At 33.8% G+C, this 20,842-nt stretch overlaps 1 protein-coding gene across 1 annotated transcript; it reads right to left on the reverse strand.

Annotated features, from left to right (window-relative positions):
* Nucleotides 1–20,346: 20,346 nt before the first annotated feature.
* Nucleotides 20,347–20,640, reverse strand: HRG_02766 (uncharacterized protein; the record flags this gene model as incomplete). Its single annotated transcript, XM_044861237.1, has 1 exon — nt 20,347–20,640. The coding sequence occupies one exon, from the start codon at nt 20,638–20,640 to the stop codon at nt 20,347–20,349; it is 294 nt and encodes a 97-aa protein (XP_044724870.1).
* Nucleotides 20,641–20,842: the final 202 nt, after the last annotated feature.

Consider the following 20,842-nt stretch of genomic DNA (forward strand, 5'->3'; position numbering starts at 1 on the left):
AAGCGCCTTATTAATAAGCTTACTTATAAGTCTTTTACTAGCTATTAAAACTAGTTATATAAGTATTAGTCTTAGTTTTATCTTAGGTTAGTCTTACCTTTTAATACTTTTTACTAACTTTACTAGCTATAAAAGCTAAAGTATATATCGCTTATACTAACTTTAACTAGTCTTATTACTAAGTAAGTAACCCTATCTTACTATAGTATAGTTTAAGTTTAGTATTAATCTATATTCTAGATTACCTTTAAGGGTAAGGAGGCTATATATACCCTTTACTAAGCTTAGTCTAAGGTTAATAAACCTTCCCTTATTAAGGGTTTAGTATAAAAGCGCTTTTACTACGCTACTTTAGAAACTTATATTTACGTTAGTTAAAAGGCCCTTACCGCTAAAGGTAAGGGCACGTTAAGTAAGTCCGCCCTTAGTCTAGCTATAATTACTAAGAATATTAAGACGCTTACCTTAGCTTTTACTTATTTTATAAATAATACCTACTATATATATAAGTTTTTAAAGAAATACTTAAGTAAGTTTAATAATACTATTAAGACCTTAGCTTAGGTTAAGCTTAAGTTACTCTTAGTTACTTAAAAGACTCTTATAATAATTAATAATCTTACTAACTATTTTATTTTATTACTAGTAATAACTATAATAATAAGGATAATAGTTTTAATCTTACTAAGCTTAGTCTAGCCCTAGCCCCTTTTAATAAAGGAAAGGGTAAGGGTAAAAGTAAAGGTAAGGCGGCTATTACGTTTAAGGCTTTATTTAAGGCTAAGGCTAAGGAGTCCGCTACTATCTCTATACTTATAGTTATCTTAAAGTTAGTATAAGATCCTACTATATTACCTTTTATTAGCTCCGACGCCGAGCTATAGCTTAGTAGTTCTCTTATCGCTAAGCCCGCCTTAAAGCGTCCTTACTTTATATTACTTATTAACCTTATTAACGCTCTTAACTTTATTTAATAGCGTCTTTATAGCTATTATAGTTTAGTCTTAGCTAAGATTATTATTAGTCTTAACCTTAATTAGATTTAAGGTTATAGTATAAGCTATAATAAACGCCTCTACGCCGCCGCTAATATAGGTCTTACTTTAGTATAGTCCTTAGTTATTACTTTATTTTATAAGCTAGCTATCTAAGCTAGCTTTAGTTTAGGTTTAAGGTTAAGCTTAGCTAGCTATTATTAAGCTTCTTATAGTAATAGTAGTCCTTATACTCCTTATAAGTCTTAGGTTACTCCTTTTTATACTCCGCGTACTACCTTAAAGGGGTCTTATTATTCCTACCGCGATAGTAAGGCGGATATTATTACTAATAAGTTAGGTTAAGGTTATAGTTTAAGGGCTAGTTATTAGCTCTATCTTAGTTTAGTTTTAGGTTAAGTCTTATTTAATTATAGTCTTTTAATACTAAGTCTTATTTTATAGCTATTAAAGCTAGCTTAGTTAAGTCTTATTAGTTTTATTTAGTCTATAGTTTAAGTAGTAAGGTTTATACTTAGTTTAGGTCTAGTTTAGTTAATACTATAGTCTTATTATTATAAGTCCTCTCCCTTTCTTAGGTTACTTTAATAAGGGAAGTAGTTAGCTAAGGTAGTCTTAGTTAAGGCCGCTTTATCTTTAGCGCGACCCCGGTCCTATCTTTTAGTATATTTATATATAGCCTCTAAGCTAGGTCGAACTAATAGAGCCTACCTAAGTAAAGAAACTATTATATTAGCGCCGCTACTATCTTTTTCCTTTAAAGGCCCGCTCTTATACTACTTATATTATAGGCCTATAAAAGGACTAAAATATAAGCTTAAACTTATAAGATTTAAAAATATATTAACTTAGATAATATTAAAAAGCTTAAATAGCTTTAATAGCTAAACTAAGAGTAATTTATTATAAATCTTAAAAAGGGACCTTTTTAATAAAATAATAAAGTAAAAGCTATATTCTTTATAAGGTAAATAAGCTATAATAACTAATACTAAGATATAAAAGACTCCTTTTATAACTAATATATAAAAAGCACTATAAGGACTAGCCTTATACTACTTATATTAGCTATAGTAAGGAATATACTATAGCCCTTACTAAGTATACTAAATAATAGATAGCTTAGACCCTTAAAGTACTATATATAAAAGCAGCGCTTATATTAGTCCTCCTTAATATAAATTATCTCTTTTATTACTTTTATATTTAACCTTAAGTATATTAAATTAATAGTAATTCTTACTTTTATAAACGTTCTTTATTTTTATAAAACTATTAAAAAGATCCTTTTTTTAACTAATAGCGGTATAGATATAGTACTAGTAAGGACCTTTATAGTTATATATATTAATAGTAATATTTATAGTTATATATACTAATAAAAACTATTTAGTTAACTTATTATACTATTTACCTTATATAGTATAAACGCTCTTACTTAATACTTATTAATAGGAACTACTTAATAATTAACTAATTATTTTACTTACAAAGTAGTTACTAAAACCTAATTTAAAAATTAATAAGAATTGCTTTCTTAGTAAATAATACCTTTTATACTAGTAACTTAAAGCTATTATTCTTATAAAGAGAGATATAAAAAGTATATAAAAATATATATAAAGGTAAAATTAAAGGTAAGGAGTTAAAAAGGTAAGGTAAAGATATTTAATTTTTATAAAGGTAGTAATTATAGTAATAAAGTAATTATTATATTACTTTAATTATCCTTCTTTACTTTATTTAACGCCCTTCTTTATACCTATTTAGTATCTTAATTAATATAGAAGATCCTACTTAAAGAAGCTATTAATATTCTCTTAACTACTAAGCTTTTTATTAGTTTTTCCCCTTTATTTTAACCGTTACTAGTATATCTATCTTATCTCTTACTACCTTTATAAGAAGCTATCGCTACTTTTACTTCCTTTTATACTTTTACCTTTTTCTTTATACTTCTTTTTAGCTCCTTCTTTTAAACCGGTTTTTTTTAGCTTCCTAGGTCCCTCTTACTAAGGGATATCTCTAAGAACTACGAAATTAAGCTACGCTTTATAATATACCCCCTTAGCTATAGCCTACCTTTATATTAAGGGTATAGCTAATATAGCTTTAAGCTAGTAAGCGTATAAAGGAGGTTCTTAGCTTTATACTTATCTCTTTACTTAAAGAAAGTAAGGGCCCTTTTAGGTCCTTAAGCTCTTTTAAACCTACTTAAGGAATAAGAGCCTAGAAAAGGGAAAGTCCTATAAGAAAGAGGGCCTTCTTAAAAAAGAAAAACCTAATTAAAATAAGGAGGCCTTTAAAAGGAAAACCTCTTTCTTTTCTTAAGCTATAAATATTACCTTCTTATATAGGCTATTAGCTCTTTTTATAGACTCTTAAGGTAGGCCTTTAAAGATAGCTTCTCTTAGATATCTTTAAGCCTTATTTACTATAAAAAGATAGCTAGCTTTTACTTTAATAAAGGCTTTATAAGACCGTTTACTTTTATTAATACTATTAAAACCTAATAAATAAAAATAAGTCCCTTTTAGACCTCTTAATATAGCTAATACTAAAAGATATTAATATACCTTAGCTAAGTTAATAGCTTTATATTTTCTATAAGAATTTATATAGTCTATATATTATTATATTTTATAGCTAATAAGTATAAGGGCTTTTTATAAGAGCGCTACTAAGAGGTATAAGCTAATAAAGTACTTAGATATATAGTACTAATATATTAGTAGGGTATTAATAGGGAATCGTGCTTACCCCGCTTATATATTATAGACCTCTTACTACTTTAACTAAAGAGGAAAAATCCCTCTTCCTATAAGATTTAGTCTTACGATAAGGAGAATATAATATATATAGTATAGTACTTCTAGCTATCTCTACTACCTAACTAATCGTACTATAATATATATTCCCTTATAATTTCTAAAGCTTCCCTTTTTAGTTACCTAATAAAGATAGCTACTTAAAGAAGACTACGTAACGCTCCTATAGCGCGATATAGTAGTTAACTAGTTAAGGCCTCTTTATTACGTATATTAGGTATCTACTTAGGAGATAAAGAACCGGAAGATATATCCTTAAAATAGACCCTTATTATAAACGATATTCTAACTATATTAAAGATATCGCTACCTATAAGTATAAGACCGTTAACTTATAAAGAAAAGCTTATAGCCTTATAAGCGCGTATTAAGGAGCTAGAGGAAACGAAATGCCTATAAGACCGCGTTATATAATTAAAGGAGGAAATTACTAAATATACTAGCGCTATCGCTATCTATTTAGGAAAGTATCGATAGTCCTACTCCCTTAAATTAAATAGTAGTCGTAGTAGCAAGGTTAAGATTAAAAATATCGCTTAATTATCTTAACTTATTAATATATAGAAACGTCTAAACTAGACTTACGATCTAAAGGACGCCTTTAAGGTAGCGCTTAGACGCTTTTATCGTAACGAAATAAAGATCCTCTATATAGTAGATTATATATATAGTAACTATAAAGTAAGATAGCGCTAATACCTTAAAGAATAGACGCCGATTAACCGAACTAAATATAGTATAAATTAAGTATACTTTAAGGAATAGATACTTATCTTAATTAAAGATACTATAAATAAAGAGATACTATTAGCGACGTAATTAAAGGAGGCTCGCTAATAAGAAAGCTAGTCCCCCTTAAAGTTTAGCTTATACCTTAACTCCTTAAAGAGGTATTTCGAACGCCTATTAGAAAAGGCATATACTCTTATATTTTTCGCTAAGCTAGAGCTATAACTTTAAGACTAAATTAACCTTTATTTAATACTTATTTATACCTATTAATAAGAAGAGCTTATATAAGTCGCTTAATAATATTAAGATACTACTACTAATAAGAGGTAACGTACTAATACTACTTTTACCTTTAAAGGAACTAAGAATAAAAGTAGTACTATACCTTAAGGCGGTATATATAAGGGAAGGAATTAAAGAGGCCGATAAGCTAGGCTAAATCGTTAAAGAAATACTATTAATTTAACTAATAACTAGTAAGCTAGTAATATACTTATTAAGGGCTAAACTAAGGGACGTTATTAAGGAAAAGGATCTTTTACTTAATTAGGAATTATATATTTCTAATATAATAAGCTAGGATACCTATCTATAGAATATACTAATTCTTTAAAGGTAGAAACCCTAGTAAAGACTCTTAGACTTAATACTATAAAATAAAGAAAAGGTAAGATATTAAGGTAAACGCCTCTCCCTTAGTAAACTTAATACCTATAGGATAGTTACTTAAAACTCCTATAATAATATTAAGGTAAAACCCTACTAAAGTCCCTATATACCTAAATACTTATAGTGCTATTAACCTTATAGATATATACTTTACTTAATAGTAGGGATTACTATAAGTAGCGCTATTATACCCTAAGTTATTAAAGCTTAGTAATAGTAAGGTAAAGGAGTATAAAGTATAGTTAGTACCGCTCTAAATAATAAATATAAGAGGTACTAAAAAGATAATTACTTATTTTTATATTAATACTAATAAGTTAACGCTAAATAATTAAGTACTAATCCTTTTATTAGTTACTACCTTAAAGGATAAATATATCTATATTATCTTATAGAAATAATAGTAATAGTTTAAGTATTAACTAAGTAGTAAAACCCTATAAAATACCTATAGATTCCTTTAAGAATATAAGAACGAGGTAAGGGTATATATAATAGCGCTTAATCCTAAGCTAATCCCGCTACTAGATAAAGATAAAGATAAAGGGATTTTATAAGAAGAATAGGCCGAAATCCTACTAACTCTCTATTAGTTTAAAGATACCTTCTTAGCTAGTAAATCCGATTTATTACTAGCTAGAAAAGGAATAGATTACTTAATTAATTTAATCCTTAATATAGAACCTCCTTATAGACTAATTTACCTTTTATTATAAAAGGAACTCTAAGTATTATGCAATTAAATCTAAGACGCGATAAAAAGGAAAATAATCTAAGAGTTAAAAAGCCTAGCTAAGGCGCTTATTCTTTTTATTCTAAAAAAGGATAGTACCTTATAGCTATATATAGACTACTAAGGACTTAACTAGGTTACGTAAAAGAATCGGTACCTTTTACCCTTTATTTCGGAGATTATTAACCGCTATTAAAGAGCTAAGTATTTTTCTAAGATTAATATATAGAATATATATTAACGTATTTAAATTTAAGAAGGAGATAAATAAAAGACCGCTTTTTAAACGTATTATAAATATTTCGAATACCTAGTAATACCCTTTAGACTTACTAACGTACTAGCTATATTTTAAAGCTATATTTATTAAGCGCTTAAGGGGCTTATAGATATAATCTATATAGTTTACCTCGACGATATCCTTATATACTCTAAGATAAGAAAAGAATATATTAAATACTTAAGATAAGTAATAGAAAGGCTAAGGGCTATAGAGCTTTATATAAAACTATTAAAGTATATCTTTTATTAATAATTAGTTAAGTTCCTTAGGTTTATATTATCTATCGATAGGGTATTAATAGACCTTTAATAAGTAAAGGTAATAGCTTAATAGCCTAAACCTATAACCTATTATAATATTTAGGTTTTCCTTAAGTTTTATAATTTTTACCGATAATTTATATATAGGTACTTAGGAGTTATAGCGCCCTTAACTATATTATTAAAGGGGAGTAAGAATAAAAAGAAGCTAGGAAGTATAGAGCTAAACCTCGCTAAAAGGGCAGCGTTTTAAGCTCTTAAGGATACTTTTTAAGGAGCTTTACTCCTTTAATATTACGATTTAAAAAGATATATTTATATTAAAATAGATATATTATAATTTACGATAGTAAGGATTATCTCTTAACCTAATAATAAAGGGCGTTACTATCTAATTATATTTTAGTTAAGGAAGTTTACTAGAGCTAAACTTAATTATAGTATTTTAGACTAAGAACTCTTTACTATCGTTAAGTTATTTAAATACTAGCAATATTATATTAAAAGGGCAGCGTATAAAGTAAAGGTATTATTAAACTATTATAACCTTTAAACGTTTATATACTAAACCTCCTTAAATAAGAGGTAAGTAAGATAGTATATATATTTAGTACTATTTAACTTTACGATTAAGTATTATATAGGTAAATCTAACTTAGTAAACGCGCTATTAAGAATGCTTAGATATAAGGGCGAGAAGCCCTTATCTATAGAACTATTACTAGAGCTATAAGCGAAACTAGCTACTATTAATACTATATCTATATAAAGAAATAATAAGGCGTTTTTATAAGTAAAGAGACGCTTAACCTTAAGTTAATATAAGCGTAGTAAAGTGCCTTTATATAAGGAAAATATATAAGCTTATCTATAGCGAAACTATAATAATTTAGGCGCGAGACTTAAACGATTAGCCGATTAAGCTAAAGAGAGAGCTAGTTATAAATAGTTACTCTTAAGGAAGACCGCTAAAGAAGCGGCCTACTATATAAAGGTTTATATAGTAAAAGTTCTAGAACTATTACTAGAGTTACTAAAATATACTTAATTAGTTAATATAGTAATTAATAGGCTAAAGAAGACTAAAGACTTTTTAAAAAGAAAGGGTTTTTAATTAGTACGCTTAAATAGACTACTATTATAAAAGGGTTATATTATAGTACTTTTAAAAGTAGCCTTATAGTAAGAGCTAATATAGCTCTTTTATAATAATCTATTAGTAAGATACTTTAGCTCTTAACGTACTAGTAAACTACTAGTAAGGAACTTCTACTAAGATAGAATAATAAAAGATATAAATAAATACGTTTAGTTATACCTAGTATATTAAGGTATAGTATCTAAGAGGTATCGCTTTTATAGTACTATATAATCGTTACTATATCCTATATAACTATAGGAAGAATTATTAATAGAATTTACTATAAGTCTACCTAAAGTATAGTATAATAAATATTATAACTATAGTCTAGCGAACCGCGGGGACTAATATATATTACGAGGTTATATAATGTAGGGAGTATTATAGAGTAAGTAAAAGCGTAGGCTTAGGTACGGTCTATTAAAAGAAGGTTAATAATCTATAAGGGGGAAAAGGAAGAGAAGTATAGGCCTAGCCTATATAGGCGCGGAGGCCGCTTATATATAGACTTAGCTTAGACCTTAGTCTAAGCCTATATAAGGCAAAAGCCCTTATATTATACCCCTACCTAGCTTTTAAAGAGGCGCGCCTTTAAATAATACCTAATACCGCGCCTAAGGGGACGGAACCCTCGCGTAGACTATATACGCTTAGTCGCGGAAAAAACGTTAGTAAATAACGTATAATACCCTCCTAAGCGAGCTTCTCGGATAGACTATATTATTAGTAGGGGCCGCGCCCTAGGAGTCGGGCTTTAGTACTTTTAGCTAAGGAGCGGAGGCACGTAGAACGGCGCGTAGCTAGCTTCGGTAAGCTTATAGCATCCCGCCCCCCTTATATCGGCGCATAGTAGTAGCTCCTAGTACCGCAACGTAAGGGACGGTACTCCGGTATATAAGGCTCCGCTCTCTCCCGTATAAGGCTATACGGGCACTCCTTTTCGCTATAGTTATATTATATTAGCGGCCTTCCTATATCTTAGCCGCCTTTTCGGTCGCTATAGGCATACGTTCCATCCGTATAGTAGCTACTGCCGTACGCGAGGGGACGCCGACGAAGCCCGTAGAGGCGTTACTAAGATCACTCGTTGCTAGAGTCGCTATCGTTAAACCTAACCTCCTTTCCGTCCTAGCGCGTATGCTCCTCTACTACTTAGAGTGCGTTTACCTGCGCCTCCTAGCGCGGGTACTTTAAAAACTAGTAGGATTTACTACCGTAGCCTATATAGCGACCCTCCTATCGCTACCTCTTTCTATCCTCGGTCCTTAAGGCGGAGATAGAGATATTTATAGTATTACTAGCGTTATCCTCTTCTTATACTATAGAAGAAGACGAAAAAAGAAACTTATTACTACTAAGCTTATAAAGAAGGTAGACGAGATCGGTATATATATCTACTAATATAGACCTTTTACTTAGATAGGTATACTAATTTAAATTTAAGCTTATAATAAGGTAATTATACTTTACCGCGTCGGGCTAGCTATATACGTCTACTCGATAAAGCACCTCTTCGAACTATACGAGGTAGGCCGGAATAGCTTTACTCCGCTTCTAATAAAGCGTTATAAGCTCCTAGCCTACCGACTTAGCTACGTTAGGTTCGCCGTAATTAGTATAGAGCTTCGCGAGGAGGTCGGCTAGTCCGTTTATACTAGTACGCGTAAACGGTAAGAGATACCTTTATAGGCGTAGGGATAGGCTCGCGTAAAGATAGTTAAATTAGGCGCGGATATCCCTTATTACGGCGCTATCGGTATAGAGCTTCGCTTCTATATAAAGTAGCTATAGCTTAAGCTCTACGAAGGAGCTATTAAACTTACTAAGGTATAGTAGTACCGCTCTTAGTTATATAGAGCCCTACTATTATAAGAGGCTCTCGATTACCTAGGCGAACTAAGTATTACGTTCGCTTTAATTTTACGACTATAAGAGTATAGATATTTCGTATATATATATATTAGTATAAGCGGTTTAACTAAACTAGGTAATTAAACGTCGGCTTTAAAGGTAGCTAAAAATAGCTATTCTATATATAGGGATATAGAGAGGGTAAAATAAAGGGTAGATTATACTATTATAGAGTAGGTAAAGGTATAGGCTTAGGTATAGTCTATTAAAAGAAGGTTAATAATCTATAAGGGGGAAAAGAAAGAGAAGTATAGGCCTAGCTTATATAGGCGCGGAGGCCGCTTATATATAGACTTAGCCTAGACCTTAGTCTAGGCCTATATAGGGCAAAAGCCCTTATAAGGAGCAAGGAATATTAGATAGACTAACGGGCTAATTAAGTTTAGAGCGATAGGTTACTCTAGCGCTTTAACGCTCTATAGCTAGGATTATAGGATCGCTCTAGCGCTCTAGCGCTCTTAGATAATAGGATTACCTAGCGCTCTCGGCGATCTAGGGAAGCTCTTAAGATATATAAGGAAGGAATAGAATACTCCTTTAAATAAATAGCTCGATAGCTTTTAATATTATAATTATTACGATCTTTATTATAATCTTATCTTTAATTCTAATTACTTAATTACCTAGTTATAGTTTACGGTCTATAACCTCTAACTTATTACTAACGTAATATACTTATTATTACTTAGACTATGCCCTATTATATCTATTAATATAAACCCCTCGATAGGTTTATCCCTTAGAAATAATACTAGTCGTTATACGTTAAAAGCTCTTATTTAGTATAATACCGCGTTACTTTAAGTAATATTATAACTATTAATATACTTATATAGTAAGCTAGATTAACTAACTCTAGAGCTACTATATCGCCTTAGGATATAATACGCGAGATTATTACCCTTCGATATAAGGTATAGTTACTTAGGAATAAAGGAGGTAATAGATAAGTTAGGGACCTTAGAGAAGTAGTTAAACTAAAATAGCTAGGACTATTTAATAGTACTTATAGCACGCTTTGAGACTTTCTTACTTAACTTAAGGCCTACTACTAGTTTTACCTTATTAAACTTTTAGACCTAGTCGAAAAGGTACTCTATATAGGAAATTATTTATCTAAAATAGCACTCGCTTAGTTTAGACCTATTATAAGGGACTTTCTTAATAACTAACTAGCGCGACGAGATAATAAAATAGATAAAGTCTTTATTAGTTTCTAAGGATTTAAAGAAGCTATTATAAAGGTATTTAGAATAACTAATAAGGAACGAGAAGCTAAATAAAAACTTTAAGAACTCTAATAAAGGATCTTAATATCGGATTATACTATAAAGTTCTATTAAGTTACCTTAAAGCTTAATTAAGATAACGAACCTCTTATATTACGATTCTATAATAAGCTTAAAGAAGAAGTTAAGGACGAGCTCTATAAGGAAAATTGACCTAATAACCTCTCGGACTATATTACTATAGTAGTATAAATTAACGATAGATAATATACGCGATACTAAGAAAAGAAATAAGGAAGAGGAAACTAAAACCTTTCTTATAGTAATAACTTTAACTAACGCGCTAACTATAAAAAGAAGCGCGAAACTCCTATTACCTACGCCTATATAACTAACCTAGGTAAGATAGATTTAGATATAATATAGAAAAGTAAAGGAAAGTATTTTAACTATAGGAAACTTAGATATTACTCTAAAGAATATAGATAACCTCGTAAGGAAAAGAAAACCTACTAGGTACTAGCCTTAGAAGGTAAGAAATACCTAAACGCTACTAATAAATAGGAACTAAAGTATAAACTCCTTAGTTAGACTATATACTACGACGATAAATATACGGTATACTTAAGTAATAAGGACGGTACCGGATACTTCTTAAAGCTATTAAAGAAGACCCTTATAATAATATAACGAAGGGATCTTAAAATATAAAAATAAGTTAAATTTATAGAACTAAAATACCCTTATCTTAAAGGAGTCTCTTAAGACTAAATTAAGAAGAACGGTAAATAATTCTAGGAAGATATATAAAATAAAAATCGATAATAATAACGGGTAATTTATAAATAATATAATAAGGAAGATATAGATATAGCCCTTATACTTACGAAACTTAGATAATAACCTAAGGAGGAATAACGAAGTATCGATAATATAAGCTTTAAAGAATAAGAAATACTTAGAGAAATAAAAGATAAGAACGAACTTATACTACTACCCTTACTACTAAGGGAAAATACTACGATTAAAGAATATACTTTATACTTTAAAGAATTTAAAGAAATACTTAAAATTAAAACTTAATAAATACCTTAAATTCTTATGGAAAACTAATAAGCTATATTAATTCGATATTAACTAGTACTATATAAAGGAGACTATACTATAGCTATTACTATAGTCGATACCTTTATAGCTCTATAATAAGAATAGTAACTATAAAGAGAATTTAAAGACGATCTATAAGTACTACTTACTTATAAGTACTATAAGTATATTTTATAGATATTATACGTCTACTTAGATTATATAATATACTTTTAGATAAAGGTATAATAAGACGCCTTCTTAGTTAGATTTAAAGGATAAGTACTTTTAAAACCCTACCTAAGTATAAAACTAAACTACTAGAAAATTAATTAACGCTACCTAAATAACTAAGTTATATTATTAGAACCTAATTATAGCACGCTACTTAAATACCGCGATAATTATAGTTTATTAACGAGATATCTTTTAGAGATATATAAAATCTATAAACACTCTAAAATAAAGGAATAGTATAGCGCTACTTACTTTAAGGTATTTAAACCCTTAATCTTTTAAAGACTTATATAATAAGTTAAATATAATAAAGAAGATTATAACGAATATATATACTTAAACTATAAAGTTTATAAATATAAAAAGGCATAAGTATAGTATAAACAATATAACGGTATACTAAAAGATTATTAGTAATATATATAAAGGCTATAAGCTATATTCGACTAAGGAAGAATTAATATAGAAATACTACGCGAAAAATAAAAAGACGCTAAACGAAAACTTAACCTTTAGTACGAAAACGAATAGAATTATAAAGTATAGTACGTAATTAACTATAAAGTAGTATAATATAAACGATATAGCGTTAAGAAATAAGAAATCTTCGATTAGCTATAAAAAATTAGTTTCTTAAGCCCTAATATAATACTACGCGATAAAAATATAAAGAAATAATATTAATAATAAATTAAAGAAGAATACCTAAATAAAATAAATAAGGACTAAGTAAAAAATAAGGTACGCTATTTATAAAAGGGCTATAAACTAGTATAATACGATAAGATCTAAGGACCCTATATATAGTAACGGTAAGCTATAGCGATTAAATAGTATTAGATATCTAAATCGCGGGATATTATATATATATAATTTTAGACTATAGCGTAATAAGTAATTACGTTTTACTTAAAGTCGTTAATCGTTACCGACTTATATAGAGATATAAGATAGATCTATATAAACTTATAAATATTAAAGGAAAGGCCTTTAACTATAATAATAGAATTATTAATATAAAGATTAATTACCTTAATATTAATATCTAGGGCTATAATAAATAAGTTAACTTTAATATTATAGATATTAAAGAATATAACCTTATATTAGGGCTTCTATAGTTATAGGAGAGCAACCTATTAATTAACTAGAAAACTAGCTAGCTATATTAAAATAAAGATATAAGTTTCTAGGACTAATAGATTTAAGAGAAAGTAAAATTTTATAATAATTTAGCTACTAAATAGGATAAAAGGGATAACCGTTTAAGTAAATTATTATAGGCTTTAGTAATATAAACGAAAATAATAACTAAACTAGCGGATATAATAAAATCGACTAATAAGACCTATATACTAACTAATATAGCTATATAACCTAGTATTTAATATAAATAAAATAAAGGATATAATATAAAGATTTAAAGAGTTATTACTACTCTAAGGAAAGACCTTAAATAAATTAATAAAGAGCTTAAGTTAAGAGAAACTAGCTCTTAAAAGAAAGAATAAAGCCTATAAGATAGAATAAAGAATATCCTATAAGAATACCGGAAATATAATAAACTCTTTAAGAAAGAACTTAAGATAGGGTTACTTAAATATAGCTAATAGGACTATAAAATTTATCTTAAGGATAGAATAACGCCGACGTTTTATAAGATTTATAACTTAAATAAAAAGTAACTATAAACGCTATATAACTACCTTAATAAGAATCTATAAAAGGGATATATATAAACGTTAATATTTAAAGTAAGCTACCTAGTTATATTTATTCTAAAGAAAAACGGTAAGCTATAACTAGTTATTAACTATAAACACTTAAACGATATTATAATAAAGGACCGAATACTATTACCGCTTATATCGGAACTATAAGATCGACTATATAGTAAAAAATAGTTTATAGCCCTCGATCTTAAAGGCGCTTATAACTTATTATATATAAAAAAGGGATATAAATAGATAATAGCTTTTAGAACGAAATTCGGACTATTTAAATATCTAGTAATACTATTTAGACTTATAAATATACTAGCTACCTTTTAACGGATAATTAATAATATCCTACGTAAATACTTAGATATCTTTATAGTAGTATACCTAGATAATATCTTAATCTTCTCGGATACCCTAGAAGAATATAAGGAATACGTCTATAAGGTACTTTATATACTTTAGAATATAAAACTACTAGTTAAACTAAAAAAAAGTAAGTTCTATATATAGGAAGTAAACTTCCTTAGATATATAATCTTACTAAGAGAGATACGAATATAATAAGATAAGATTAACTTAGTTAAAGAATAGCTAATACTAAAGAACGTTAAGGATATATAAAGTTTCCTAGGATTTATAAATTACTACTAACGATTTATTAAAGATTTTAGAAAGATTATAGTATTACTATATAACTTAATAAAGAAGGAAAAAGGATTTATATAGGATAATAAAGCTAACGAAGCTTTCGAATATATTAAAACTACGATTACGTAAGAACTAGTCTTAACTACCTTTAATCTAAAATAATAAATCGAACTTAAAACCAATATATTAAACTTTACTCTAAGAGTATAAATCGGATAAAAAGATAATAAAGAAAGACTATAACTAATTATATTTTACTCGAAAAAGCTATATAGTATAGAACTTAATTACCCTATCTACGATAAAGAATTCCTTATAATTATTTAAGCTTTTAAGGAATTTTAATACTACCTTTTTAAAAGTAAATATAAAGTTAAGGTCTATATAAATTATAAGAATATCTTATATTTTATAACGACGTAATAGTTAAACGGACGATAGATCTAATAAGCTAAATATTTATTAGAATTTAACTATAAAATAATCTATAGAAAAGGAATAGAAAACGGTTAAGCTAATACCCTTAGTCGATAAAGTAACTACGATATAGGAGCACCTATAGCGAAAGGATAGCTCCTAGAAATTAACGAAAATAGGAACTACTAGCAACGATAGCTAAATATAATATTTAAAGTATAATGTGGGTAGGCACCTGCGGCAGCTGCTGCAATGAGACGGTACTAGGGTTAACCTGATGTTGTATTCGTCTTGATTCTCTATCTAAGGAGGCAGAGGCCAGCGTGGAGAAAGGGGGCACGCTGCCCTCAGCCGCACACGTGACCGTACGGGTCACGTGCCAACCATGGTTGGTCACACCACTAGATAGATACATTCCTACACAGGCAACTCTTCTTTTGCTGTGAGAAGCACAGCAACACCTTGAACAGGTCTAAAGGATAGTAGCGTTAAGGCCGTGAAGGAATGTGCCGTGAGGGGCGTGTGTCATTATTGCCAAAAGTGGGTCCGACGTCTTGTTCTTAGCTGTAGATATCTGGGAAGAAGTGAAGGGTCTTCCTGATAGGAGCAATCATTTGATCATAGGTATAAGGAGCGGTTAGGAACGTTGTACGTATCCTTCGACTCGAATTGTCAGACTATTGGTATCGATGAAGCGTTCCAGGGCTCGGTTTGGTGATGCTTTCGTCATTGCATCTGCTGGGTTGTCTGCGCCGTTGATCCAACGAATATCTGTTATCTCTCTCTTCTCGTATGACTGGCGAAGGCCATGATATCAATCATCAATCGTTTTTCCTTCGTCGTACCGAGCTTGACTAGGCATTCGTAGAGAGAGTACGAATCCGTACAGACGATGAGAGGGATAGGAGGAAGGTTGAGTCGTTCCGTAATTATCTTCATAGTCATCGCAAGGGAGATGCCTATGTCGAATCCGTTGGCCATACCGTAGATCTCTGATGCTAGGACGCTACGGGTAACACGTTTGCACTTTGTTGAACTCCAGTGTACGATGTTACCACTAATCTCGAACTGTTTTTCTTTGTGGTTTGTCTCGTTAACGAGGGTAATGACGAATCCTAGTTGGGAGGATAAGTCCTTGTTGTTTGCGAAAGAACCATCGGTGAAAACCATCAGCTTTGCAGTAGCTAGATCAATTGGTTTGTACGTGAGGCCACGTAGTTGGTGATCCATTTGCCATTGCAGTCGCTTGTTCAAAATTGCGTAATCTTTATCCTCAGGGTCTGTACTTGGGCGGCGACTGAAACATCGAAAGAAGCTTCCGGTTGAGCAATTGAAGCAATGTATGAGGCTCGCGCTCGTTCCTCAACGTAGCGCTGGTGACGATCAATTGCTTTAGGGTCAATGGTGGTCATTTTGCTGCTTGTCCCTTCTGTTGAAGTAAAGGGATCCTTTCTTAAGGGGTTATTATTCAGCAACGTCAGTCTTGCACCATTAAAGTCAACCGTTGTTCCGTATGTGATGTCAGTCTTGGGCTTGGAACGAAATTCTGCCTTTGTAGCTCTTCTTCTTCACGGGTAGAAAAGTTGTTCGTTCCAAGGATGAGGTGTCATCAGTTTGCATTCCAACAATACCGAGCGTGTCAGGGCCAGTATTCGAAATCAGTAGGCAGGAGTCATAGGTGGAGGTAGACATATCCAGCTTTTCGAGGTGATGCTGCTGATATGTGCGGAACCAATGGACTCCGGCTTCTGCGATACCGTACAGGGCTTAATAACACGAATAATTGTTCCGTTAGGGTATTTGCCTTGTAGTTCCGTGGGCAAATACGTAAGAATGGTCCGGAAAGCTTGGTCTGGGATTGCGGGTATGCCTGAGTGATATCACGGAGGAGAGGGTATGCCGTAGTTTTGAAGAAGTCCGGGGCAATAGCGAGGATGAGTCTCTGGCTAACGCGTTGAATTGTCGGAGATTGCGTCAGGAGGGTGGTCTTCTCAAAGTCGTTATGTCCTTGAATAACAAGTCGAGACTTTTCGTAGGGCTTAGTGTTGATTCCTTTGACTTCACGAACCATTCGAGAGCGAAAGATTCTATAGTTTCCATGACTCATTTGATCGTATCGTTCAAATTGGAATACACCGCGGCCAACGAGGTCAGTAATCTCTTTGTTATCGGATTCTTCGAAGGGTCACCAGGAGAGGTGATTATGCCATCAGACCGTAGCTTGAGGAAAGAGCTTGTGCATCTTCCTCCTTTTGGGTCAAGAAGCTCTGGTCTACGGCTTGGGCCATCATGATCAAATCCTTTGGCTTGTTCTTTGATCCTGGTGGGCGTCCTCTCTTGCGGGGGGCCGGGGGTTCGGGTCGGGCAGGCAGGTCCGTTAGGGTCTTAACGGGGTCTTGAGCCGGTTGTTCATTAAGATCTGAACGAATGCCTGAGGGGTCTGTGTCGTGTGTAGGGTCGGAAAGAGTGGTATCATCACGCAGATACGGTTGTACAAGGGTCGATCGAAAGACTTGGGGGCCGTTGACTGTGTCAATGGTGATGTTATGGCTATCAATCGATGCAATCTTGAAGGGTCCTTGCCAACCGTCTTTCTCTCTAAACACGAACTTTACTTTGCAGCGGGAGGATAGCACTTCTGTCGTGCTCGGGCCGTTGCGTGCATGGAGGGCATCCTTAACTCGTCTTTCTGCCGAGAGTTGGCGGAGCATTTTCATCGCTTTCTGCATAGCTTCCGATCTTTTGAGGGTGGAAGCGGAAGGGGCGAGTCTGTAGATACGCGAGGGTGCGCCGAAAACAAGCAACGTAGGCACAAGACCGTCAGGTCCTGCCGTATCATTGATTGCTTTAACAGCCATTTGAAGGACTGTTTCGGCGGAAGTGGTGTGGCCAATCTCAGCATGGAGGATGTTAAAGGCGCGTCGGAGGGGTGCGTGATAGCGTTCAATCTTTCCAATGGACCAATGCGTCTCAACAGGTACTTGAGAGCATTTGATCCCCATAATCTTTGCTTCGTTCCGGAATTCGAGAGAAGCAAAGTTAGTTCCTGCATCGTGACGGAGGGTATCAGGAGGTCCAAGATACGTGTCGATCCAGAGGGTCCGGAGGGTCTCCATGTATCTTTAGCTGACATTGACGGTAAAAATCTGGCTCCTTGGAAAGCAGTAGCTGAGTCCACAACGTGTAGAACAGGGCGTTGTGGTGTTCCTAGGTGCATCACATCAACGATGATTTCGTAGTTGAATTCTTGATCATCGTTAAGGTGAACTTGAAGCGGCGTGGGGCTTGTGAGTGCATTTGACAGTGGTGACAGAACTTAGAGATAGTCTCTAATGTGTCTATCGAGACGTCACTGTGCCCGGCTTGCTTCAAGAGGTGATGGAGCCTAGGGACTGCTGGGTGTCCAAAGCGTCGGTGAAGTGTACGAATCTCTGTTTCCGTAAGAAACGAGATAGACTCTTCATCTTTCGTAAGGAAGAACCAGGGATGTCCCCATTTGCGGATGACTGGGATGCTGGTAGGGCGATTAGTACAATGATTACTACAATTGATGGTATCTGTGATGTTATTGAAATAGATACCAAGTCGATCCATATCAGCAAGGCAGAGCAAAAAGGGAGTTGGGGTTTGAAGGATGTGGAACGTGATCCTTCCGAGGGTGTTTTAGGCAACTGTGCCAAGGAGTTAATCGTGTCGCCGTTGCCAAATTTGATGGAGGCCTGGCCGGATGTAGAGCTGTCGAGAGCTACAGAAGGATCTTCTCGTTGTAGGGCGATGTACTGAGAATATCCTGCTGTGGAGAATGTTGCTGCACCTGTGTCGATCATGATACCTTGGAATCTATCCCTTGAATAGCGATCTTCAATAATAAATTGCGAGGCTGGAACAACGGTTTGATCCGTCTGATAGACGTCTTCTCCTGTGATCAAATGATTGAATGCCTGTTGACAGAGCATTTGGCTTGCTTGCCATTGTTCCGGGTGATCGTTGGTGCTATTGTCATGTTCTTCCCATGTATCTTCAGTGTCATCAAAGCTGCTCATCTCATGACCTTCGTAGTCTAGAATATAGCCTCCGATGTCCGTGAGTTGTACACCTATGAAGTGGCATTGAGTGATATGTTGGTCCTTGGCTTTTGTCGTTCATCCGTAGAGTGTTTAGTTGACCAACAGCCTTCTTGTCCACAAACAAAACACTTCTTTGTCCAGTTGCGGTTATTGTAGCTAGGATTGTAGTTACTACGGCTTTGAGGCCGGTAGTTTCCACGGTTGTAGCTTTGTCCGTATCCGCGGCTGGGTCGTTGACCTGAATATCCGTATCTGCCTCGAGCGGTTGTTATTGTATCGACGGTCGAGGTAGTACTGATGGCGTGGATCGTTATGATCGAATGATCCAGCAAAGTCAGGGAAATTGAGAAGTTGTTATGAGGGCAAGATGGGTTTCAACGGATGCACGAAGATCTGCAAGAAGGTGCTCGACGTTATCGGCGGGTTTGAAAAGAGCGTATTGGAGTTCGGGTACTCCACGGCATGCTTTCATAAGCGTTGTACGCAGTAGAAGGTCTCCTCCGTACTCCTGCCAAGGGCTCGTTGGCAGAGCTGAAGCTTATCAAAGAGGGTTTGAAGCACTTCGTGGGGGGTCTTCGAAGCATCTTGGGCACGGATGGAGTTAAAGGTTATTGTTGTCCAGTCAGTATGGTAGTGGACATGGTTGACTTCCGTGTCAAAGTGTTGTTTGAAGATATCATACGCTTGTCGGAACGTCGTAGCCCATGTGATCTTATCAAGATAGAATCTTTGGGCTCTTCCATCAAGGATCCGGGAAAGAGTGCGTGAAATTGTGACGGTTTCACTTGGATATGAGAGCAGTTGCTTAAGAAGAGGCGGAGCTTATCATCAAGGAGATCGTACGGCTCTCCTGTGTAGTTCCGATCTTTGTTCCAGGTCTTCATAAACTTCTGCTGGATGTCGCTATCGACGATAGCGTTCGGGATGTTATCCGGGGGGAGTTTCATGTATTCTCCAAAGGTTGCAGGGCCGGATAAGTGTTCGGGGATGGGGTTGGTGACAAGTTGGACGAGATCGGGGTTCTGGAAGCGGTAGGAAGTCGGATGAATAGTAAGAGAGGTCGGAGCAGGTTTATCTTGGATAGTCGGAGCAGGAGTAGGTGCGTTAGGAGGGCTCGTTAGGGTCTTAATAGGTTGTGGTTCGTTAAGACCTTGATGAGGTGCTGCTAAGGGCGTAACTGATGGTGAAGGAGGTTGAGACGGATGGGGATTAGTGGAAGCATTTGATCCTAGTAATGCTGTCTGCCTCCTGAAGGCAGCAGTCCTCTCATCAAACACCATCTCCGTAAACTCCTGCTCTGGCCAGGTTTGTGGGTTCTCGATAGTTTGTAATATGAGAAATTGTGTTGCGAATTTCCCCTTTGTGAACCTGTGTAGATACCTCTTTTCCTTAGTAGTTTCCTGAGGGCTCTCTTGTATTCATTCGGGCGCGGTCCCATGTGTCTTCGGTCCATTCTTCAAAATGCTGTTGGAAGTAACCAAGGAGGTCGTATCCTTGATCACTGCCAGATTGAACGATGAATATGAACTTTGCCACATATGTCGTTACTGCGATCTTGTCCTTTTCGTCGTGTGTGATATCGTTGTCCCAAAGGTCGATATTAATTTGTCGGAATGCGGATGCTTGGATGTCTAGTGCCTGCATCTGGTCGCATATTTCTTCGAGCTGGGCTTCTGGGGACATAGCTCGGGCGGTCGGGGCTATCGTGATCAAATGAATGAGACGATGTGGGGTTCGTATTGGTCTCTTCGTATACGAGTTGTCGCTAATAGGAGGTCGAGCGTCGCGTACTAAGTAGGTCGTTCGCGGCCAGACTGAACTGACGGGGATCTTGCTACTTAACGTCAAGGGTCGAACGTTCTTACTAGTTGTTTGCGATGTGGTC

This window comes from Hirsutella rhossiliensis (genome assembly GCF_020360975.1).
Source record: "Hirsutella rhossiliensis strain HR02 chromosome Unknown scaffold00002, whole genome shotgun sequence".
In the NCBI taxonomy this organism is placed as follows: Eukaryota; Fungi; Ascomycota; class Sordariomycetes; order Hypocreales; family Ophiocordycipitaceae; genus Hirsutella; species Hirsutella rhossiliensis.